Source organism: Tamandua tetradactyla, chromosome 3 (genome assembly GCF_023851605.1).
Source record: "Tamandua tetradactyla isolate mTamTet1 chromosome 3, mTamTet1.pri, whole genome shotgun sequence".
NCBI lineage: Eukaryota > Metazoa > Chordata > Mammalia > Pilosa > Myrmecophagidae > Tamandua > Tamandua tetradactyla.
This window is the reverse complement of record NC_135329.1, coordinates 34469892-34495410: the sequence shown is the minus strand read 5'-3', so window position 1 is coordinate 34495410 and position 25519 is coordinate 34469892. Positions and strand designations below refer to the sequence as shown.

Below are 25519 nucleotides of genomic sequence, written 5' to 3'. Positions count from 1 at the left end.
TACTTTAAAACATATTTTTACAGTAGTGGTTCTGCCAATCCCCTCTTTCACAGTTATTAAAATGATGAACTAAGAGAAAATGTGAAATTTGATTTTAAAAAATCGCAGCTTTTCAGGTTATCCACTTTAATTGTGAAATAGTTTGAAAAACACATGGAGCAAGATATAGAATTTAAGACTGACTTTGAAGTTTATATAGTGTGTTCAGTTAAAATACTCTTGTTTATCTAATGATTCATACTTTTCATTGAAACATTGTTCCATGATCCTTGAAGAAGCAGTAAAGGCCTTGCTATCCAGAGACCATTATAAACCGGTTATTTCTTCCTGTAGTGCTGCTTCATCAAAAATACTCCTGAACGCTTAGTCAGTTCAGTTTACATTCTTTATCTCACTGTAAAGGCAAACATGTTATTAGAATTGGGGCAGGGACCTTATATTTCATTTAGTCTAGCCCCTTTAGATCATGTGTCTGAATTCTTTCCGCATCCCTACCAAAATGTTGCCCAGCGTCTCCAAGAATATCAGGAGTCTTAAAGGCAGTGTGAATTGTTTGTATGCTTAGTTTTATTTTCCCACCTTGACCCTTTTCTGTTTATTTATCATCCTTGTGAAGACTTTAAAAGACCTTAAATTACTTCCTTCCGGTTAGCTGGAGTAATAGAACTGCACTGATTGGGGTATACCTCTGCAAAATGATAAAAACCTTTGATATAAGAAATTGAACATAAAGTCTAATACAGTTTTATTTTGGCTAAGAAACTGGTCAGCTTGCTAGAATTACGAGAAAATCTCAGAGAAATATAATTAGAATTTTTTTTTCACTTTCTATAAATTTAAAGCTCTGTGAGCAAATCAGGTATTTTAGGTAGCGTTTGTGTCAGGTTTTTTTTAATTTTAATTTTAATTTTTGATTTATTTTTTTATCTGGGCAGGCCCTGGAAAATAAACCATCTGGCATGGCAGGTGAGAATTCTGCCACTGAGCTGCTGTTGCACCTATGTAAGGTTTTTTTAATGTATTATATTTTTCTATTTTAAATCACAGGTGGAATAAAATGCTCAAACATTGCTAAAATATTTTGACACTGTTGAAGCCCCCCCATACCTACCCATACACACCTTTCCCAAGTTATTTAACAGTTTGGATGTGTAACTTTTTACAGAAACTTTTAAATAAGTGTTTGAATTATGGGAAGACTCCTCCATTAAATTAATCTCTTAGATGGGTTTTATAGTTGCATTAAATATTCCAGCATGTCAGTGGGAACATTTCTGTGACATGATGGAAAGTAAAGGAAACTCTGTAATGGTAAGATTGCATGGGTTAAGAGCCATCCTGAGTTACCTGGGCCATACCTTAATTGAAGCAAACTCATCAAAAGGTTCTATTTACAAGTGTTTATACCCACAGGAATGGATTAAGTTTAAGAACATGTTTTTGTAGGATACAGAGCTCCAAGCCACCATAATGAAATTAATAACAAATTTAATTCACATTTAGTGAATGCGTACTCTGTGCCCCATATTGTTTTATTTTGTGAATAAGTCATCTCATCGTTACAAGGTAGCCACTATTATTCCAGTTTTGCAGATGAAGGAATTGAGGCCTAGATAATTTACTTCTGTAGTAATTAAGTCAGAATTCAGTCCAAACAATTTACCTTCAGGGCCCATTTTCTGAAGAAGCTTTGCTAGCTGGTCTGTTTATAATGGGCTTAAATTATATTGCTGAAAGGAGTTTCTTTTCTTCTATTCTTACTAAGAAAAAACATGGACAAGCAGTTACAATATAGATAATACTGAAATTGGAATGTTTGCATTTATTACGTTTGTGATACAGAATAACTTTGCTTGGATTAGTCAAGAAACCTGTATCAATTGTTAGAATATACTTTGAATCTTTGCTTTTAACAGGGTTAACTAACTTGACAAGTTTGGAGAAAAAGAGTTTCTCCTATTGGTGACAATAAAAATGAAGGCTTCTAAACATAATATTCAAGGCAATTTAAATTCTGCCCTGCCAGTATTTCCATTCATTGATTTCACTCTAGCCCAACTGCTTTTTCTCCTTCCCTCTCTCCAAATTAATTACTAATGCGTTCTCAATTACATGTATTGGGAGTATTCTCTGTGTATTTTCTTCCAACTCAAGCCCCAGCTTTCTCTCAATTGTCATGATCTCTTTCATTCTCAATTTCAGGATCGCTCATGTGTAACATTGATATGTTATATCAGCATATGCGTTAGTAAGGTCAGCAGCGTATTTTTAGGTATATGTTGTTCCCTCCGGAAGATTTTATGTTTCTTGGAAATGGCAATAAAGGGGGAGAATGACTTGACTTGTTTCTTTGAACAAAAGGGCAGAAACCCTACAGGGGATATACTATTCTGGGTTTCTGTGGAAATGTAAATGAAAATCACTTTTAAGTACTAGAGGTTCTTGAATGGCCTTACTGGTAGATAAGCATTGATCTAGCAGGGTTTAGGGTCTGGGTTTTCAATTTTAGAGTCTTATGATCACTTAAGACAGCTTCTAGTGCTTATTAATGAAGGGCCTTGAGTCAGCCCAGAACTAAGCCACCCCAACTCCAAGGCTATCTTGATAAGGAGCTAACCAAAATTGGCCTGCCTGACATACCCCGTAACTTACTTTAACCTATAAGTAACCTATACTTCATTATAATACTAAAAATCATGCCATCATCATATTAAGGCCACCATTTTCTTACATATGCTCTTGACTCTTTATTGTCACCAATAGGAGAAACTCTTTTTCTCCAAACTTGTCAAGTTAGTTAACCCTGTTAAAAGCAAAGATTCAAAGTATATTCTAACAATTGATACAGGTTTCTTGACTAATCCAAGCAAAGTTATTCTGTATCACAAACGTAATAAATGCAAACATTCCAATTTCAGTATTATCTATATTGTAACTGCTTGTCCATGTTTTTTCTTAGTAAGAATAGAAGAAAAGAAACTCCTTTCATCAATATAATTTAAGCCCATTATAAACAGACCAGCTAGCAAAGCTTCTTCAGAAAATGGGCCCTGAAGGTAAATTGTTTGGACTGAATTCTGACTTAATTACTACAGAAGTAAATTATCTAGGCCTCAATCATTCTGTACGTGTTCAATAATTAGATAACTGTAATTACATCATCTGGAGCCATTGTACACATTTTCCTGAGACCTGCCCATCTTTTGATACTGTAAAACTATTAGAATTCTTGCAAATAGGAGAGACAGATTTTTAGGCCAAAAGGCCATCTGGTCTCCTGCCCTAGCAATAAACTCTTTCTGTCTTTGAAATCCTGGTATCATGGATTGGCTGTTTTGCACATCAGGCAGAAAACCCACTGCTTTTGTCTGGTATCAATTTGGCAGTATAGAAAGAAGCCAGTTAAAAAATCTTTACTATATAGTGAGATAAGTTCCAAAATATAGGCATGAACAAGATCCAAGGAAATACAGGAATAATTCAACAGAATCCAAGTGATTTACTTACCTAGGAGGGAGTTGTCCATGTGTAAGCAGGTGGTTCAAAGTTAGATGCAATATAGTGAATGTCAGCTCTTCATGTACTTACATATTGTTTTGCTTCCATTCTTAATTTGTAATAATGTAGGGAAAAAATTTAGTTTTATTTTTTCTCATCATTTATATCCTTTGTGATTAGTATTCAAAATGAAAATGTGATTTAAGCTTCTGATATTTATGGACCTTTTTATTTGGCATTTTTTATTTGGAGTTTTTACAGAGAAGAGTTTTGTTGCAGTTGAAAGATTCCTGGATCTTGGGATAAGAAACCTGAGTATAAGTCCTGGTTATTTGTCCCTAGTATTGTGTGAACTTTACTAAATCAACTTCTCAATTTCAATATTCTCATTTTTAAAGGGAAAAATATTACTTTGTTATGCTGTTTTGAAGACTAAATGTAATAATGTATGGAACTGCCTAGCTCAATGACTGGCACATCATACATAGATGGTCAGATAATTCAGTTTTCTTTCCCATGCCCTTTAAAATAAGGGCAATATCAAGAGACCTATGTGAAGAATGTATAAGAGCTTTGTAATTTATAAGGTACCATTTAAATACTGCATGGTGCTTCTGTATTTTCATTATTGGGTAAATAACTTTATTTTTACTATTTTGATATGCTATTTTTCAGAGGAAGATCATAATTTTCCTATTCAATGAAAATGTTTCAAATTGGGCAGGAAAAGACCAGAGTTTTGTATACATTACAATTGGAATTTAGTACTGGTTAAATACAGTAATATATTTCATTGACATGAAAAACATTTAAAAATTCACTTCAAATGATTGTTAAGGTGCAAGTTGTATGGCCATTCTTACTTAAACTAAAACTATAGCTGCATTTCTGTGTAATATGAGACTACTATGTTTGTTATTTACTAGGCAGCTATTGCTCTTATCTGTTAATCACTTAACACAGTTTTGAATACATAATTGTACTTTACTGGATAATAGTTAACAATAGTTAACATTTGTTGGAGGATTGCTATGTTCCAGGCATTGTTTGAAGTAGTTATCTACTCATTTCTTTCACCAAAAGCCTATGAGAGGTGGTTGCTAGTATTACACTCATTTTATAGGTACAGAGGTAGGTTTGGGGATGTTAGGTCTTTTAGCTCAAGTTCACATAACTACTAAGCTAATAAACTAGAATTCAAATCCAAGTCTTAATTCACGTTAATACATCTAAGCCTGTGGTCCAGTGACTATTATCTTATAGCATCATCTATATTTAAAGACAATAGAAGAAATATTTTAAAATTATGTCATCATATTTCGTACTTCATATGCTGAAAGAAAATTGACAACTATTGAGATAAATGAAGAATGTGTTTTTTTATGAAAGAAAGGATGCTGTATATTTATGTCCCTGGGCTTTTTAGTTAAACAGTGTTAAACATGTCATTACTTTAGATTATATTTGACTACCTGCTTTCAAAATACATAAGAGGAGATTTTCAAATAGATTACATATCGTGGGAGGAAATTAAAAATAACAGAGTTCAACAGCTTCAGGTATTTTCCTCTAGCCACTCTAATACACCATAAACGAAAAAGGGCTATCTATATATTGCGTAAGAATAACCTTTAGGATAACCTCTGGACTCTGAAATCTCTCTGCTACTGAGACTTTATTTTATCTCATTTCTCTTCTCCCTTTTAGTCAAGAAGGCTTTCTCATTCCCATGGATGCCAGGTCCCCAGCTCATCCTTGGGAGTCAGGTTGTATGAGTATTTCTTTATGTGTTTTTTGTTTTTGTTTTTTAATGAGAGAAGTTAAAGGTTTCAGTTACTTTTTATTCAACAGTATATTCTTGCTCTCCTGTCAATGTCAAGGTGCTTGAAAGTTGCTTAGCATTCCTTGGTACAATTACCATTTATTTAGCTACTTAACCATTAAATCCTCTATTGTTGAACTTTTAATCTTTGCAGTCTTTACACTATTTTTAAAAGCACGGCAGCAAACATCCTTGTGCACGGATCATTGCTTACATCTTTCCAAAAATTCCTCATTATGAACAGATACTTTTTTGTTGTAAGTTGTAAAACATTTTTTTCACATGAGAGCTTATTTATAACTGTAGACATAATCAGTGGGATACATGTCACTGTACATCCCTTTTCAATCCTCCCGAACATTCGTAGTTTCAGTTAGTTTAACAGCAGCCATTCTTATAGGTTTGAGGTGATATCTCATTGTGGTCTTGATTTGCATTTCCCTTCTAGCTAATGAAGATGAACAGCTCTTCCTGTGCTTTTTAGCCATTTGTATTTACTTTTCGAAAATATGTCTATTCGTATCTTTTGTCCATTTTATAATTAGATTGTTTGTCTTTTGTTGTTGAAATGTAAAATTTCTTTATGTACACAGAATGTCAAACCTTGATCTGATACTTGGTTTTCTCCCATTGAGTTGGTTACCTCTTCACCTTTGTATAAGTATTTTATAAGTTTTTATGAAAACATGGCTGCTGTCTTATTAAGCATTTATTCATTATTAAGATAGTGAAAACTATTATTATTTTGAAAATGCTTAAATGAAAAAATTTTTGACCACTCCATACGAATAGACATATGACAAACAAATAACCTTTTCAGTACAGTGCATGTAGGAAATGTGATCATTTTAAGTTAGAGAGGAAATTTTGTTCCTCTTTGGAAACTTCAAAACAGGAATCAAATGAAGGGCCATAAAACAGCATATATTTGGATGTGTACATATTCTAATTATGCATTCCTTTCTTGGCATAGCACAGTTAATGCAAAATGCTTAATTATGATTTGCATTTATTATAGAAAGATTTGCAGTTCACTTTACTTCCTTTGCTTTCAGATCTTCTAAAGTTTTACAGATGAAGGGTTACTCTATGTTCTGATTGCTTAGTTCTGTTGAAAATGGAGTTTATGGCTTAAGGGAAGAGACTGATCTAAATATTTACTTTTGAGATCTGAAATTGTTTTTGTCAAAAGCTTACCATCTTCTTGGGTTCAATTCCCGGTGTCTGCTCATGCAAAAAAAAAAAAAAAGTTTGTCATCTTCTTTTTTTGTATGCTTTGTGGTGGGGGTCACATTCCATTCTTTTTTCATGTGAATATCTTGTTATCACAGCCCCGCTTATTGAATGTGGTTTTTTTGGAGTGCTCAGGCGAGGAATTGAACATATGTCTCCCGCATAGAAGGCGAGAATTCTATACTATCTTCTTTTGCATTTGAGTTGGAAATAACTTGTGTTTCACTGAGATACCATTCATACTGAAAATGATCTTAAAAAATATAAATTATGTATGTATTTATGATCCTTTTAAGGGCTATGAATTAAGTTTTTGATGCTGCTTTTGTTCTTAATTGACCAGTTGAACTACATTTTCTCCCATTATTTTACCTGATTGAAACCTTTGCTTTTTACTTTCTCTAGGTGCTACTGGAGATTGATTTTTAAATGCCAGTCACATTTAACTTCGATTAGTTCAAACAATAGATTAAAAAATTAAGTTGTTCAGAAACCATTTAAGAGTGAGGAAAATTAGTGAGCCTTAGCAGTTGCAGAGAGTGCTTTTTCAACAGATCTTTTGCGTTCTTGTTTGTGTCTAAAAAAAAAAGCAGAAAATTCTGGCATTGTTAGGCTAGCATGATATAGTAGAGAGAGTGGAGATACTGAAGATTCTTATTGGTGGTGGTGGTGCCATTAATTGATCACGTGTTATTGAACAAGGCAACTTGGCTTTTATATGCTTCAGCCTGTTGAAGTGAAAACCAGAGGACTAGATTAAATAGTCTCCAAATGTCCTTCTAGTGCTAAAGTGTATTCATCATTGTAAATTGTTTTATCATGATATTAGATAAGTGTGCTTATTTTTATGTTCTTTCCATCATCACCAGGTGTGTTTAATTTTAAAATGAAATATATTTAGTTATAATTTGCAGTGCTGTTTTTCTATGATCAGTAGTATAATCCTGTGGGAAAAATACCTTTTTTAAAAATAGCTTGTTTTCATAAACCTTTAAAGGCTATGACCTGGAGATCGCTTAAGCATGCTCAGCAAGAAAGGAAAAGGAAAGTGTCTTGGATGGTTCAAGAATTATCTTCAGTTTGGGGGAAAAACTATTCTTTGGGGGCCAGTATCTTCAAAGAATGGTATTTGAGTTGCAATCAGTAAAACCACAATCTTTAAATGTCAGTCCCTTTTCCAAGAAAGTTGAACCAGAAACACTTTGCCGTGTTTCTGCTGCTTTTGTAACCTTACAAAATACTTTTTAAACCTAGTGGATAAACAGTAATCTTAAAGCAGTTGTGGGTCATTGATAAGAGAATGGTGATTTTTCATAAGCCAGAACTCCAGTTTTAACCCTGTGTGAATAAAACTGCACACACATATAACCAGACATTTTGTCTCAGATAAGTTTATTTGTAAAATATCAGTGGGCATATACTGTGTGCATAGCACTGTGCAAGGTTATGGAAATCTCCGTCTGAGTCCCTGGCCTCCAGAACTTTATATCATCTAGTTGCATTTATCAGTGAGGGTTAATATTTTTTCCCTTTTTCTTTTTCATCTTGTTAAAATATTGATAAGTAGTATCATGATCAGAAGATAATCCCCATGGAGAAAATAGATCTAAAAAAGCCTTGCCAATTAATAATCTTGAATAATCGATGATGACAAGGTAAAGAAACAAAAATGCCCTGGAAATATTCCACTGTTAGTAGTCATTTCCTTTGAAGTCTTTAAAAATGTATCCCCGGTTTCTTTAAATAATTTACTATGAAATATTTAAGACATACAAAAAGTCAGAAAGATTGATATAATGAACGCCTGTGTACCCACTACCAAGTATAAAAATACAATATGACTGACTCCTCTTGCAACTTCTCCCTCTTCCTAGACATTTCCCCTATCCTGAACTGTCTTTATAGGTATTAAGATTTTTAGTCATGTAACCATGTTTCCCTAATTACAAGCATATGTTGTTTTACTGTGTTTCACTTTATTGTACTTTGCAGATATTTGCGCTGTTTTTTTTCCCCTAAGTATCACAGTGTTTATCTTTAGGTACAGCTATATAAAATCAGAACATAAAGGACTTGATAATTTAAGTGGACTTAATTTCAATACTGTAATAAGAGGGACCATTTCAAATTTGCACCATTTCACACCTACATAAACTACTTTAAAGGTGTTAATGATCTCTCAAAACTGATTAGTTTTGTGCACGCAAACCATGTTTCTTTTAAAAAGACTTGTGCACTTGCCCAGCCTCAATGATGTTAAAATCTAGCAAATAAAGCCCATTACTAGGGGTAGAAATATGGGCAATATACTGTTATGGCAGCAACCATCAATTATAATTAAAACTTTCTGTAACAGCCAAATGGCTAATCAGATATTGCAACAGCTCAAGTATTATTGAGCAAAGTGTATTTCTACAGTATTCAGTATTTTTTCTAACTTAAAACAGCCTGTGATAACTGGCAGCAGAGAAGGTTCTTAGACTGCTTCTGCTTGAGAACTTATGTAATTATTGCGTTCTACTAATATACTATCTAGACATTAAAGATACTGTCTAGAATATTTTATGGTAGATTATGATTAATACATTATACTGCAAGAAGACCATATGTAGAAGGAAATCCTACTAACGCTCTTCTGCTTTAAATATTGTGAAAATATTACAGTGAAATTTTCACAGTGGTTAGGTCAAATTTAGTTACATCATAGAACAGTGTGTTTTGCACAGTTTAAGGCTCTAACTGGTCCTTTTGTCAGCTACTTCCTCCATTCTTCTTCAGCAGGTTTCTAACCAGGTTAGCCACGGATTCATCTGGAGCAAAGCCTTGCCTTTCCCTAGGAAATTCTTGGGTTGCGTTTTCTTTGCAAGCCAAGAAAGCATCTTCTTTAAAATCTCCATGTCATAGAAGTGAACAAAAAAGCAGAGTAATATGCCTTTTGGGAAGTTGCTAATGTAGCAGGGCACCTGAAGAGCATAGAGAGCGCCGACATATAGGTCAACATGATCATGAAAGAATCACTCATTACTGGTTTGAAAGAAAGAGGCCATTGTTTTTTCTGCTCTAATTGCTTTTTTTTTTTAAGGAGCAGACGAAGAATCTGTTTCATGACTGGCTGGGCTTACTTCACTAGAAATATAGTAAGAAATATAGTAAACTGGTCATCAAGATGTTCCCAAATCCTTTATCTATATGAAGTTTGGAAAAGATGTGATCTTTAATCCATTTATATATAGGAGTATAATAAAAACTCAGTGCATTTCCTTCCAAACTGTCCAACATGCACTCCTTATTCTGATCAATTTCTGGGAGCCTTGTTTGCATATTGACCTTGCTTTGTTGAAAAAGTTCTGTTAACCATTCCTGATCTCTTAATTTAGTTAATTGCTAGAGGCAGAGTAAGAGGAGAGGAGAATAGGTGCCATTTTCCAGTGGTTGAGCTAGTTCTGAAATGCTTACTAGCTCTGAAATTATGTATGAGCTGCAAACTGTGCTAAATATGATTTCACCAAGAGGGTGTCAACTTCCAGTTTGAGGCAGGGATCCAGTATATTCAGGAAAACCTGAATGAAGTTGTTGCTAATGGCTATACCTTCATGGTTGAGTAACTGATCAAAAAACATGCTTTTTCTTTACTTTATTACTTCTGTCTAGTGACAAGATGATTACTTTGCTGAACATCTCAGGAAGAAAATGTTTAGGAGTCCTCATTTCTCTTATGCCAATGACCACCTCATTTGCATTTCCATTATTCAGATATTCAGTTACAACTGTTTCAGTTAATTTAAGTAGTTCTTCCTTTGATGGTGGTAGTTTTTTTGCTGGTCTTGGCAGGCTTTCCTGGATAAGTGGTGGATTCATTTTGAGACCATGTGTCTGTCCCAGAGGCAGTTTTTGAGTGCATGGTGATGGTTCTAGTTGGCTAGCTGCCAGAATGCAATATGTACCAGAAACAGAATGGCTTTTAAAGAGGGGAATTTAGTAAGTTACTAGTTTATAGATCTAAGACTATGCAAATGTCCAAATTAAAACAAGGCTATAGAAATGTCCAATCTAAAGTATCTAGGGGAAAATACCTTGATTCAAGAGGGCCAATGATGTTCAGGGTTTCTCTCTCAAGTGAAAAGGCAAATGTTGAACATGGCGACTTCTGCTAGCTTTCTCTTCAGGCTTCTTCTTTCAAGAAACACTCCCAGGGGTGTTTTCCTTCTTTACCTCCAGAGATCTCTGGCTGTGTGGGCTCTCATGGTTCTTGTGGTTCTGCTGTAGCTGTCAAGCTTTCTCCAAAATGTTTCCTCTTTTTTAGGATCCCAGTAAGTTAATCAACACCCACCTGAAATGGGGGAAGTCACATCTCCCTCTAATTAATACCCACAAATGGGCAAGTCACATTTCCATGGAGATAATCCAATCAAATAGCAAACCTAAGGTGCTGAATAGGGATTAAAAAAATGGCTGCCTCCACAAAATGGAATCAGGATTAAAACATGGCTTTTCTAGGGTACATAATCCTTTAAACCAGCACAGTAGTTGTGCACTGGGAGAATTCATAGTTATCTGGTACTGAAGTTTTTGGCACTCAGTTTTTATTCATTTGGAAAGATTGAGCAGTCCTCAGCCTATTCTCATATGCATTAAGCTGCCCTTTTTTAGAAAACTGAGGTGGCATATCCTTCACAGTTGTGCTGGTTTGAAGCTATTATGCACCCCAGAAAAGCCATGTTCTTTAATCCTTATTCAGTATTGCTGGGTGGAATCTTTTTGATTGTTCCCATGGAGATGTGTCACCACCCATTCAAGGTGGGATTGCTTACTGGAGCCCTTTAAGAGAAAACCATATGGAAAAAGCTCAGAGCAACAAGAGCACCAGAACAGACAAAGTCCTGGGGAAGCCATTAAAGAAAGCTAGCACATCTCGCCATATGCCCTCCTAGCTGAGAGAGAAACCCGAACTTCATTGAGTGAAGGTTACCTCTTGTTGATGCCTTAACTTGGACATTTTCACAGCCTTAGAACTGTAAACTTGAAATTTACTAAATTCCCCTTTTTAAAAGCCATTCCTTTTCTGATATTCCACATTCTGGCAGTGTGCAAACTAGAACAAGCCATCAGAGTTGACTCTCATTATGGTAGAACTGGCTTAGCCCCTGGCTTTTTGTGAACTTGCCCCCCCATCTCTCCGAACTGCAATTGTGGACACACATTGATGATGTGTCCTCCACGGCCATTGAAGAACTGATTGAACAATGACACCCCTTACAGGATGTGTGAAAATCTGTCCTGGATAACTCCTGGACTGGTGCCTGGCATTTGTCCAAACTTGACAGTAAGTCCTCCAAATGGGTCTTACCCTTTTTCATCCTCATGGCATGAATTGACCCCTCTAGAAAGAAGTCACTTCTCCTCCCTTGTGCCGTAGAAGCAGAATTGACTACACCTGGATCTTTTACTGCATCTTGACGTATTTGATCTTTTGTCTTTGGTACATTGTCAAGAAAAGCCTTGCAAGGAACCCAGTGGTGGTTTTCAGTTGTACCATATCATGCAACAGGTATCAAATCCTCACTGGCATTTCCTTGGCATCAAGGAACACATTTGGGCCTAGTACTGACTTTTTAGGGATTTAGCTCATTCGTAATCTAGTCTAGGTCTCATTGTCCTCATTATCTGACAGAGGTGCTCCAGATCTTCTCCCCTGTCTTAGAGTTGGAGTATTTTCTTTTTCAGAAGTGTTTTGATGCGCTGATGAAGGATGGATTCATGAATAAGATTAAGCCAAGTACCCCAGTGGCTTTGATGTTCCCCAGCATCTTGATCTTAGCAATGACTCTCTGTTCCTCCTCCTCTGGCAAGAGAGGATTTGCATGCTTATAGACATCAATATTTCTGGTTTGGTTTTCAAATTCGTCTCACAATTAGAAATTAGGGGGTTTCCAAACGTTGTGCTTTCCTTCTGTCTGGTTGACCTTCTTCTGCTGGGCCATCAAAGGTTGGCATATTTTCTTCCAATTGTGGACATAGTTGAGCATGCATTCAGTTGTACTTTGACTCTTCTAGGGCTTTGTCCACAGTCAGCAGCATGATCCCTTTAAGGATAACTTTAGACTCTACATCCAGGAACTCAGGGCATAGTTTGTCAAACTTTTCAGGAGTAAGCTCATTAAGTATGCTGCTTTCCTGAAGATTACATCATGCCATTTTTGTTTGTTTATTTGTTTGTGGAGTTGTCATCTCCTTTAATGCTGGGTGCAGGAATCCATTTCTGAGCAGTTTGCCCTGGAGTTTTCCCTAAGACAAGTCTTGGAATAGTGTTGAAGTGCACACCTACATCCTCCTCCACCCAAAGAAGCACTGAAATGAGACACACCCTGTTCTGTAATTGCACTCTTTACTTTGGCAGCTTGAAAATGAAGAATCTTCAGTGAGAACTCAGCAGCTGCCACCACAGCTGCCTCCTTAAGACCTGGTCATCAGAGATGAGGAAGGAGAATGGTAAACAAAAAAGGGGGAAGGAAGGGAGAAGAAGGAGTCAGGGACAGCTTAAAACTCTCTCATCTTAAAGGAAGTCATTGCTGTAGCCACCATCTAGTACCCACTGCCATCTCCATAGAGCTCTGACTTGCTGTTGGTGATACTGCATTTTTAAAATGGAAGGTTTGTGGCAAGCCTATATTAAAAAAGGCTATCAGTGCCATTTTTCCAACAACATATGTTCACTTTATGTCTCTGTATCATATTTTGGTATTTCTTGTAATATTTCAAACTTTTTCATTATTATTGTATCTGTTATAAAGATCAGTGATCTTTGTTGTTACTATCATAATTATTTTGGGGTGCCATGAACAGTGCCTATATAAGACAGCAAACCTCATAAATATTGTGTGTTATGACCACTCCACTAACCACCTGTTCCCCCATCTCTCTCCTACTCCTTGGGCCTCCCTATTCCCTGAGACATAACATTACTGAAATTAGGCCAATGAATAACCAAATAGCCTCTAAGTGTTCAAGTGAAAGGAAGAGTCCACAAAAAAGGAACTGTCACATGTCTCTCACTTGAAATCAAAAGCTAGAAATGATTAAGCTTAGTGATGAAGGCGTGTTGAACGCATGTAGGCCAAAAGCTGGGCCTCTTGCTCCAGTCAACCCGATTATTAATGCAAAGGACTGTTAACCTGCCCTATACTTAACCAGTTTATAAACATGTGCCATTAAGTTCTCTGAGACTCATAAGAGAGATCTAATTGTTGTTCATCATCATTGGAAATATTCACAGAATGTTTTTGTCAATTTTTTTATGGTTTTGTTTTGTATATTATATTGCATGTTAAAAAATGTCAAAGTAATGTGTGTGTGTGTGTTTTTTTTTATCTTTTAGATATTGCTATATGGGGATTTTCCAAAAAATAAAGAAAATATAATATATTTATCCAATCATCAAAGCACAGGTTTGTATTTCATTTGCATGTAGCCTAGGTTTTTCTATGAAAGATACATAGACATTCAAAATAATATTCTTCTATATTTAAGTAAAATCTTGTTTCCTTTAAACATGTATTTTCTATACAAATATTAAAACTGACCACTTATTTTTGTGATTTCAATGTTTAGAAATTCAGGAGTGTTAAAAGTTTGGATTTTTCTAAACTTCTCCCTCTCAGGTATAAATAAGCTATTTTCTTTTTTTGAATAGCTCTTTAAATTATTTGCACATTCTTTTTTTTGTATTTGTGAAATTTTTCTGTAAGCTATGTTTCTAGAAGTGGGATTGGTGAGTCAAAGGATATATATCTTTCATATTTTGATTGTTAAACCGCAGGAAGGTTGTGCCTAGTATGAGAACACTCATTTCCTAAATGAGGTATTAATTGCTTATATCTACAGTTCTTTTTGCCTCTTCAAATGAGTTTGGTCTAATTCTAGTTTACTATTCTATCAGAGGAATCACAGAAGACTCTGGTCTTTAATATTATACAATATATACATTAAATTAGGTAAGGTACCTTTAAAAAATTGTATTTTGAAATGATTATAAACTCATAGGAATTTGCAAAAGTAGTAAATAAAGTCCTGTGAATCCTTCACCCATTTTCCCCGAATAGTGGCTGCTTATATAATTGTAGTACAATATCAAAACCAGGAAATTGACATTGGTTAAGGGAATTTTTAGTTCTCCAGATAATTCCATTCTCCACCAAAAAAATCCTACTCCATATTTTATTTTTACCTAGTAACTGCTTTAGAAGCACACTTCCTAAATTCCATTTTTATAGCTTTTAGAAATACAATACTTAGGTCAAAGCCCAAAACAGCCTGATCAATGATAATACTCTTAATGGAAAATCACTTGTGCCCATGACTTTCCTTTATCTTCTTCCTTTCAGCTGTCTCTTCATGATTTGTTGTGGTTGTTGCTTGTTTTTATTGCAACCTCTCTCATAGATAAATGGAAAGTAAAAGAAATTCAGAATGCATTTTTCTCAATTTAGCTTATTAATAGTTACATTCAGTTTATAAGACAAGAGTTAGAGCTATAAGAGGTTGAGACTATTTTAGATGTATCTGTGTATTTCCCAACTTTGCTAGCAACTGGGTCAGAATATTTGGTCTAATTACATGCCTTTAATCAAAAATATCAGAGCATCTAGAACACGGTTAGTGTCTGCTTATAACTGTGGCCTCTAAAGCAGCCTAACTTCTCCCTGTATTTTGATTTTTTCTCCAAATATATTGGCCTTTTTATTATAAACACAGTCCCGTTTATGTCAGTACTCCTTCAGATGGAATCGTTTTGGAATTCTCGTCTTCTAGTTAGAATATGATGGAAAGTATAGAACATTTTCCCAAAGAACTATGCACATAAAAATTTGCTTATATTTTTAGGATTCTAAAGAAATATAAAGCCTATCCACAGAGGTGGTTTATTGTCCTATTCTGTTTAGTTACCCCTTTTAAAACTGATTATTAGGTTTAGATATTAGAAATTACAACTAAATATCTGTGAAAACATGATTAGCAGAAAGAAGTTTAGACTTGAGTTCAGCCTCTTATAGCCTTGCCTGAATACTTATTGTTTTTGGTTTGGCATTCAAAAGGATTGAGATTTTAATTAGTATCTCTCCTTCCCTGTTTTCACTTGATGTGCACTTGCTGTTTCTACATTCTTACTTAGTCTTTGTTAACTTATTACTCCAAAGCCAGCAACGTTATAGTGGTTTTAATTCCTTTATCTCATTCTTCACCTATTTGCTTTTGACATGCTTCCCTTTCTTGGCTTAGGTGACATTTTTCTTGACTTACAGTAGGTATGGTGAGTAGACTGTCATAAAAAACCTGGGCTTTGGAATCATAGTGACCCCTGTTCATAATGCTGTACTGCAGTAGGCTGTGTGACAGTGGGCGAATTACTTAACCTTTCTGAACCTTATTGGTAAAGTGTGAGAAAATCTGATCAGGGATTTTAGGCCATTTACCTAGGTCATCTCATAATCCATATAGAGTGCCTGGCTCATAGAGGACACTTAACAGCAGTAGTGATGATAATTTAACAGCTAACCATTAGCAAGGTGTTGGATCCATGTGGGGTGTTTTATGTGCAACTTCTTTTAGACTACACAATACCTTTATGAGTTAGAAACTACTATTATATGATATTATAAATAAGAAAAATAAAGCCTGTTGCCTCTTCTTAGTACCCTCCCCTTCTCTTTTCCAAGTTAATGGAAACAATAACATTGTATTGACTGGATCACAATTGAAGGATTCTTACATAGACAGATTTATTGAAATCATAATTAAATTATTCATTACAGAACACAAAATATGAATAGTTATTATAAAAGTAATATGTACCATCTAAGCAATCAGTAACTTAGCTAGAATCTAGTGCCACCTATTTGAAATTTAGCTGAGAATAAACAGGAAAAGTCAGAAAGACAATTGAGTAGCAAAAGCTGAAGGCCCAGTGTTTGTGTCTTTTGTTTATAAAAGAACTACTTAAGTTATTTCTTAAGCTTCTCCAATAAAATTTCCAAAAGTTTAAGGGTGTACCCAGGGCAGCCCATCATAAACATGATAAATCTTGGAAATCTTAACGCTTTCTCTTAAAAACTCATGGAGCATATATATATATATCCTAGGTTACAATATAAGCATGCTGGTTGTAATACCAAAATGAAGTTTCCTTTCTCTCAAACTCTAAAACAACTGTTCCAAGAAAAGACACCAAATCTGTTAGTTTTATGTCCCCCGAATATGTCCCAGGATGTACTTTAGCCTGAGAATCTTACCCTTTGTTCTCAGAATTTATGCAGAATCTGTTTGCTTTTTTTGTTTGTTTTCATTTACATTAGGTATTGAACTTCATTATATGGTCTCCAAGACATGATTATAGGAAATATTGCTTTTTTTTGTTTGAATTAGAGGGATAGGGAGAAGGCTTCTACAGGAAGTTATGTACTTTAGAAAAATAGCTTTATACAAAGTTATATACTTTGGTGATTGTTAGCTCTAAATAGCATAGATATTTCAAAATTTCTGACATACTGTCAGGAATCATTTAATACAGGGGTGAGGGTGGGTGGAAATTCTTGCAGACATTACTCTATTTAAAAGTACCCATAATAAAATGTATATATGTAATTATAACTCTTAAGCATCAAGAAAAATTAACTTGTGAATTATAATCTCTGATTAAGATGAGAGAGATATATAATTATAAGGAAAACATTTATCCAAAAGATTACTTTTCAGTGTTAGATCTTCTTTGGGATGTTTTATTATCTAAAATGATATACATTGCCAAAAAGATCTCACAAAGCTGAGGTTCGTTATCTATTATCATGTGGAAAACTGTCCCCTTTGCTTAAAATTTTAGTGTTACTTTTTAAATTTCCTGACTTTCATCTCCTACTTACAAAAGTTTTTTTTTCACCCATAACTCTGATTCGCCCCTTTCATTCTCATTTCTGTTGCCCAGAATATCCTTGTGGTTGTAGAATTATATCCTCTTTATATATTCTTAGCAATTTATTTTCAATGTCCCATCCTAAAGTCTCCCTCACATTTCATTTTCCTCATTTTCATTCTCATCAGGAGATGGGGTAGTTTGCAGCCATTTACTTTGAAATCTATACCTTCTTGTCATCAAGACCCTTTATCATTTGTCCTCTTAACTTTATTTTATTTCCTCTTATTCTATTTAAACCATCTCTTCTGGTACTATGCTTTACACACTTTTTTTTTTAAGTGCAGTTTTATTGAGATACATTCATATACTATACAAACTGTCCAGACCGTCCGAAATATAGAATTGCTGTCTCACAGTATCATCACATAGTTGTCCATGTTTTCCCAGGATCAATTTTAGACCACTCTCATTACTCCAGAAAAGAAATAAAATGAAAACCCAAATCCTCCCATACCCCTTATCCTCCACTTTACCCAACCCTATTATTGACCCATAATATTCGTGTGGTATATTTGTTACTGTTGATGAAAGAATATTAAAATATTACTGTTAACTATAGTCCATAGTTTCTGCACAATTTTGTTGGTTCCTGTTTCTTTTGTTTGGTAGAGGCCATTCTGTCTGTTTGGAATTTCTTCTACAGTTTGGAAGCCCAACTAGCAACCTATTTATTCTAGAAAGCTTTTTGTTGTAATCAACTTACTCATGCCTTCTTATTCTTTTTTTGCTTACGTTTTACTAATAAAATGTCTATATAATTATAGTTATTCATAGCTTACATATTGCTCTTTGGTTATGTAAGAAACACACATCTGTATAGCACAGTTATAAGCTTCTTGAGACCTTTGTTTTGAAAGCTGTTATAAATTAGTATTGTGTCCTAAAACTGAAGAGTCAAGATAAAGTGTCCTTGCCTTTTGTTGAACATATTGGTATATAGATAGATATATAGATATATAGATATATAGATATATAGGTAGGTAGGTAGGTAGGTAGGTAGGTAGGTAGGTAGGTAGGTAGGTAGGTAGGTAGGTAGGTAGGTAGGTAGGTAGGTAGGTAGGTAGGTAGGTAGGTAGGTAGGTAGGTAGGTAGATACAGATATTAACATATTGGATTTAGTTGCATTTGAAGGTTTCATTTTACCATTTTTTTTGGCTAACAATTTCCCCTTTTTCCATTAAAAAAAGAAAACATCTTTATATTTTCTAGAATTAGAGAAGTTTATTATATTTCTTGTTCATGCTACCTTTGGATTACTTTAGTGTTTTGTGACTTTTGCATTTTGTATCTAAAATTGAAGTCCTTTCGGGAAGTTTTTTAAAATTATATATTTTTAATTGTCACGTTTATTTAAAGTAATTTAAAACATCCTAATCATATTTTTAAAGTATATTCCTAACACAGTGCTGTGAAGATGCTTTCTTTTTCTGTGAAGGAAATGTTGAGGTTCATATGTGTATCATTTAGGCACTAAATAGCTTGGTTCTGTCTTTGCAGTCGACTGGATTGTTGCTGATATTTTGGCCGTCAGACAGAACGCTCTTGGACATGTGCGCTATGTGCTGAAAGATGGGTTAAAGTGGCTTCCATTGTATGGGTGTTACTTTTCTCAGGTAGCTTTTTTCTATACTTTTGACTTTATATATACATGTGCATTTTTTACAAACATTTTATATTTTAAAATTTAGCGTATATTTTATAAAAGTATATATTTTTGGTTTATTATGATAGGTTTAATAACTTATTCTAAATTGGAAGTGGTTTTATTTACTGTTTTTAATAGTGTTCATTTATATACATAGCTGATTACCTGATAGTTACATTAAATAGCAATTATGCAAGTATACACAACCAAACAAATAGGAAATATAAAGCCTTAAGATTTTGATAAGTGACCTTAAGAAACTAATGATAAAAGTAACTATAAGTTCTAGGATATTTAGCTGTTTATGTAAAGTGTTTAGCCTAAGTGCCAGGCACATAATAAATATTTATTTTCCAAAATGCTCTTAAAATTATAACCTTCAGGTCATGGAACTTCATATACCATGTTCTTCTATGTGAAGAAAGAAATAATTAGCATTTTCTTCACCTTCTCTGAACATATGCATTTTCTGAAATATTATTTTTAAAATATGAAGTATGAAATTTGTATAGAGGTCATGCTTATTACAAGACTAAAAATCCATTGAATGAAGGCTAAAGTTATAATGAGCTCTCCAGATATGTAAATTTAAAAGACATTTCATACATGAACAAAAAATACTAATGTCACCAATTCATGCTGTCCTTAAGTTGCGTTACCAGTGTTTATGTTGCCTTTGAAGTTAGAGCACCTGAACTCACCTATCTCTCTTCTTGGCCTAAGTCTTTTAAGGGAAAATAAAATTCATATATATATATATCTTGTTGAAAATGATATTAGATACATATTAGAAATAGAATAGATTGATTACTAAGTTGTGTACTTTATACCAGGAAGTTAATTTTTCATTTTAAAGGATTTCAATTAAGTGTAAAAGATTTTCACAATTTGTATTAAGTTAAAAAATACAAAGCTATTCACAAAAGGTTATTTACAGCAAAAATATGAGGTAACAACAAACTTAAGTTTTAAATTTCTGAATTATTGTATTTATAAATTACTAAGTATTTTATATATATAGAAAAGAATATAGGTAGATAAATAGAAAGATAATTTGAAAAGTAAATATTTCTAATGTACCAGCTTGTGAATATTGTAAAATATAGTCTACCTTTAGAATATATAACAGAGTTATGCTTGCTCTCCTACAAAAAGTGAGTGTGTTGGTTACCTCACTGGTGTGTGTGCATGCGTGCACGTTTGTATGTGTCTGTGTTTAAATAAATTGAGATAGAGAGCTTTTGATCATTTAAACCCTGTGATGGTAACTAGGGATATTTCTAACAGCTGTTATTGACCTATCATTTAATCACTGATGTTATTTATAGCTGCATCTGTTTTATTCTTGTACAGTAAAGCTGATGGTGTTTTAAGCAATAAGAATTGAGTATTAAATATAATACTGACTTAAAAATGATATTCTTTTCTTCAGAGAAGGATCTGCTTTTTCTTCCAGTGATTGTATTTTTAAATATTTTATTGTATTTATTGTTGCTTTGTTATTTTAAACACAAAAGTCAGCATTACAGTCTTCATTGGTCCTTCCTATAAAGGACTGAACATACCCATCAGAAGCTTAATTGATTTAATAGCAAATATAATAGCTTGATAATTAAAACAACTTGAAGAAGGCTCGGAATTCAGAACAAGTAGAGGAAACAAATATGGTTTGTCTGTGACTTTGCTGCTTCAGTTTCATGATTTGGAACCCTAATGGGATAAGTTTTGATGTGGAGGGTGGAATTTTTGAATAGATTCAGAATAGAATTAGAAATCTGAAGGGAATGGTGGAATAGATTGCCTAAAGCATCTTTTGAATAAGAAGGCAATTATACTGCAAAATCCCAGTCAGGTGCTTTATTTCTCAATTTCTTTTTTTCCTTAATTTCCATTTTATTAGGATCCTCTCTTTCTCTTCCCCCCCTTGACCTTCTCAACCCCAAGACAAGATTGCCTTCTCAAAAGATCCTAGAGCAGTTTTATGAAATATTTCAAGACCAGTCTTAAAAAATTCGCAACCTCTAGAAGAATACTTAATATAAAAAACTAAACTACTTAAGTAATAATTTGGGGAGTTTCAGAATTCGTGATCAACCACAGGTTTATAATCTATGCATTTTACTAACGTTAGGTCAAACTAAACCTTTAGAATGATTCTTGAATAATCCTAGAGACTCCTAAAGCTGACTGGAGTATCAGCTTGGGGCACTTTGCAGCCCAGTGTGTGCCTGACTAAATACAAAATATAACATCGAGGGGCCAGTGCATTTTACTTTAGTTTTTGCCCTGTTTTTTTCTGTATCTCTTGAGAAGAATCAAAGCAAGGTGAATGTGCTTCCAGTCTATCCACACACTTAATGGTAGTGAGAAGTACTTGATATGCTATGTAATATTAAGATAGAATTGGCAGTTTCCACCTTCAGTCCACAAAAATAACTTCATGGGTACAATCTGTTTTCTCCCCTCATAAACTTTACAGCAGAGCCCTATATTTGTCAACTTCTGAAATTTCTCTCAAATCATTTATTTCTCTCCCATACTCATGCCACACTCATATTCTTATCTATTGTCTGGTTCATTATATTGATCTCCTAAATGGTCTTTCTGCCTCTACTTTTTTTTTTTTCCCCTTCCTCTTCCTCCTCCTCCTCTTAAATCTTCTTTTTACTTTTCTTATTTGTTTCCCAAACCATAAATTTGGTCACACCAATTATCTGCTCAACATTGTGTGCCTCTTAACTGAATAAAGTCCAGATACCCTTGCATGTTACTCGTGACCCACTATGATCTATCTCCCTTTAATCTACCTTTTTAGCCTAAATCGATTTCTCACCTCCATGTGTTCAAACTGTTCCTTTAGTTGAAGATAAATGCCTTTTCTGTTCTTCCTTCAAGGTCCAATTTGGATGCCATGAAGTACCTCCTGAGTCTGGCAGTTTTTCTGTTTCTTCCACCCTTCTTTTGTATTTAGCTGTCTTTACTAAATCACTTATCAAATTCTCTTTATATCATATATATATACACACACATATATATATAATCTGACTTTCTTCTAATCTTTAGTTCCTTAAGGAAAGATACTTTGTCTTTATTTCTGTATCTTCCATATCCTTGGGAAGTACCTTTCATATGTTTTTGAATTAAAATAAAATTTAATATGCAAGTCAAATGACTGGAAATAAATGGTATGTAAAGAATAGTCATAATGTCTCTTAAATTTGAGGAAATTTTACATTTCTCTTTAATTTGAGGAAATATATACATTTCTGTGGCCTTCATTTTTAAAGTGATGTTAAAAAATGAACTTACTCTCATCAAATATCTCTCTATTTGGGTTAATAGTGGCATACATCTATAAAGTATTTTGAGTTTTGTATTTACATTTCGGTGAGAACCCAAGCTTCCTCTCCTGTACTTTATGTCTCTTTATACTTTGTCTTTACTTCTCTCTCTGTCCTTTCCTTTTACTCTCTAACATATTCTCTAAAACAAAATCAAATTCAGCCAATAAATAGGTTATCAAAAAGTTTTGCTAGTTCTACAGCAACTTCTGACACCAACTACAAAATACTCAATCCAATTCAATTCTGACTCTTAACTTCATGGAGTTAAGCCAGACCCCAGAGGTTAAGGACAGTCCTCTACAAGATAGCCCTTTAGGTACCCATCACAAGTTGGGGGCCCAGGCCACCTGTACTTCTGCCCAACTAGCTACAAATTCAGGAGTTCCCACCATCCCTTTAGATTCAGTAATTCACTAGAATGACTCACAGAACTTACTGAACGTGTTTTACTTACAATTAAAGCTTTATTATAATTGAAGGATACAAATAAGAAGAAGCCAAAACAAGAGCTACATAGGTTGAGGTCTGGGAGGATCTCAGACGCAAGCTTCCATGTCTTCTCCTCGTGCAGTCACACAGCATGTCATCCTCCTAGTACAGTGCTGTATCTTCTCAGTTATGGAAAATCGCAGGAACTTTGAGTGTTCTGAGTTTATATGGGGTCTCATTATGAAGGCATGATTGATAGAATCAATGTCCAAGTGATTAAACTCAATTTGCAGCCTCCCTCCCTCCTAAAGATTGGATTGGTAGGCTGACAAGGGCTGATGAAACCTAACCTGAAGCCCCAATCCCTTAATCACATGGTTGATCTTTCTGGTATAGCCAGGCTCACTGTAAGACTGTAGATGGCCCCATCCTGTTAACTTAACATATGAAATATCAGGGAGGTCCAGAGCCCACCACTGTGAATTACAAAAGAGCTATCTATCACAAGAAATTCCAAGGGTTCAGAGGCTTTCCCCTGGAACTGGGACAAAGACCAGGCAAATTTTTCATTATCCTGCGGCCTACTTTACAGGTGAGTTCAAATTAGTTAATATACTGACCAGATGCAAAGTTTTAATGAAATGTGCTTATGAAGTTTAATTAAGGTTTAACTTAACTTTTATGAAAGTGCCACATAAATGTTTGTTGCTGGGTCATTTTTTTTTTTAATTTCTGATGATTGTGAGTGGTAACATCTTAAAGACACTTTCTTTGATTCTGTAATAGGTCATTAGAAAAATTGGGAGCTAAGATACATCTGATTGATCAAATTCTTATTTTAAAAAAATGTACTTTTCAAAAAGAAAATATTTTAACTACCAATAAAACTAAATATTTCTATGTAGAACATGAACTTGGTGTGGTATTTTAAATTTGTAGCCTTAGATAGTAATACTTGAATGTATTAAGAAATAGTTTAAATTCTAAAATGTCATTTTTTCTTTACTCTTCTGTAGTAAAGTTGTCTTTTTGATGATTATGTGGACATTGGATATTTTAAAAGTAAATCCTCTTTTTCCCCCAACTTTTTTATGTGGCAGCATGGAGGAATCTATGTAAAACGAAGTGCCAAATTTAATGAAAAAGAAATGAAAAACAAACTGCAGAGCTACATGAATGCAGGAACTCCGGTAAGGTTGCACTCATTTTTATTCTTTTTTATCAATTCTTATTTTTTAATTTAAGAATTGCTTTGAAAATATAGTATCCTTTGTTTAATAAATAATTTAGTTTTATTGAGGTAACAAAAGCCCTCTAAATATAAATAAGTAGTTCTTTTTGGCCATCAGACAGATGGCTGCAAGTGATTAGATCCCTTGCTGGTGGTTGTCAATATTGACCTTAGAGAGGAGTAAAAAGAATATTTGGTGTCTTCCATAATCTATAAATAGAAAATAGAGATGCACTTGTAAATCTACACTTAGGCTACTTAAGAGCTTAAGCTACTTAAGAGCTCATCTAACTTCTGGCCTTCTTTAGTATCAGATTTAATTTTAGAAGCAGCAGCTCTGTTTTCTGTCTATCAATGTAAATTTTCATTTCTTGTATATTTTGAGTTATTGAAAGGCCAAAAAGAGCATGAATATCTACAAACTAAGAATCATTTAATGTAAATATTATTTTATAAAACTTTGCTCCAAAATAGGAATCTGTTTTCTATTTGAAGAATACTATTTGCTGCCAAATGACTTTTTCCCATGACTCCCTCTTAGCTCAAAGCCACATAATTGTAATGACCACTTGTGCTTTATCAGTGCGTTACAAGTTTTTATCTTGTTGCTCAGAAACTTTGTTCACATGTCCAAATTCTTTTCTTTTGTATTTCTCGTCCCCTCTCTCCTCCTCCCCTCTTGTTGTACTCTTAATCTTTTCCTCCTCCCTCTTCTCTTTCTACTCCCTCTCCATTTTCCTCTCACTCTGTCCTAGCCATGGCTCACAGCCAGGAGAGTTTTATAAAATCAACTTGAAAAGTTCCCTAATGTAAAATTTTTTATTTATAAGCATTTTCTAGTTGTTCTTTACATATGAAATTGCATCTGATCTAAAGTAGAATGTAATGAGATAAAGTGTCTCTTTATCCTGTTACAGCTTACCCCTGAGGACAAAGCATGATGTTTTGAGAGGGTCTGTGTTCTAGTTTGCTTGCTGCTGGAATGCAGCTAGCTAGGTACCAGAAACAGAATGGCTTTTTAAAAGGGGAATTTAATAAGTTGCTAGTTTACAGTTCTAAGGCCGAGAAAATGTCCTAATTAAAGCAAGTCTATAAAAATGCCCTAATTAAGGCCCCAACAAGAATTTACCTTCACTCAAGAAAGGCCAATGAAGTTCAGGGTTTCTCAACTGGAAAGGCACATCACGAATATGGCGGCATCTTCTTGCTTCCTTTCCAGGCCTCTTGCCTCATGAACTTCCCTAGGGGCATTCTCCTTCATCTCCAAAGGCTACTTAACGTGGTCTTGTGTCTCTCTTCTTGAAGCTACTTAATTGCTGTTGAGACCCTCTAGTGGATTTTTCATTTCAGT

General features: G+C 34.3%; 1 protein-coding gene and 2 pseudogenes across 2 annotated transcripts in view; 1 reads left to right on the top strand and 2 right to left on the bottom strand.

Moving 5' to 3' along the window:
- AGPAT5 (1-acylglycerol-3-phosphate O-acyltransferase 5) overlaps positions 1 to 25519 on the top strand; it is a 102459-nt gene that overhangs the window by 25680 nt on the left and 51260 nt on the right. The window contains exons 1-4 of one of the 2 annotated variants that reach the window (XM_077152987.1): positions 12777 to 13042; positions 13929 to 13998; positions 19017 to 19132; positions 24038 to 24127. In XM_077152987.1, coding sequence (XP_077009102.1) covers positions 13040 to 13042; positions 13929 to 13998; positions 19017 to 19132; positions 24038 to 24127 — 279 coding nt within the window. In that variant the 5' untranslated portion in view covers positions 12777 to 13039. Of the gene's footprint in view, positions 1 to 12776; positions 13043 to 13928; positions 13999 to 19016; positions 19133 to 24037; positions 24128 to 25519 lie in introns of those variants that run through there. The other variant, XM_077152986.1, reaches the window with a different exon arrangement.
- LOC143676710 (eukaryotic translation initiation factor 4 gamma 2 pseudogene) lies at positions 9328 to 11472 on the bottom strand (annotated as a pseudogene).
- On the bottom strand, positions 11659 to 13011 carry LOC143676709 (eukaryotic translation initiation factor 4 gamma 2 pseudogene; annotated as a pseudogene).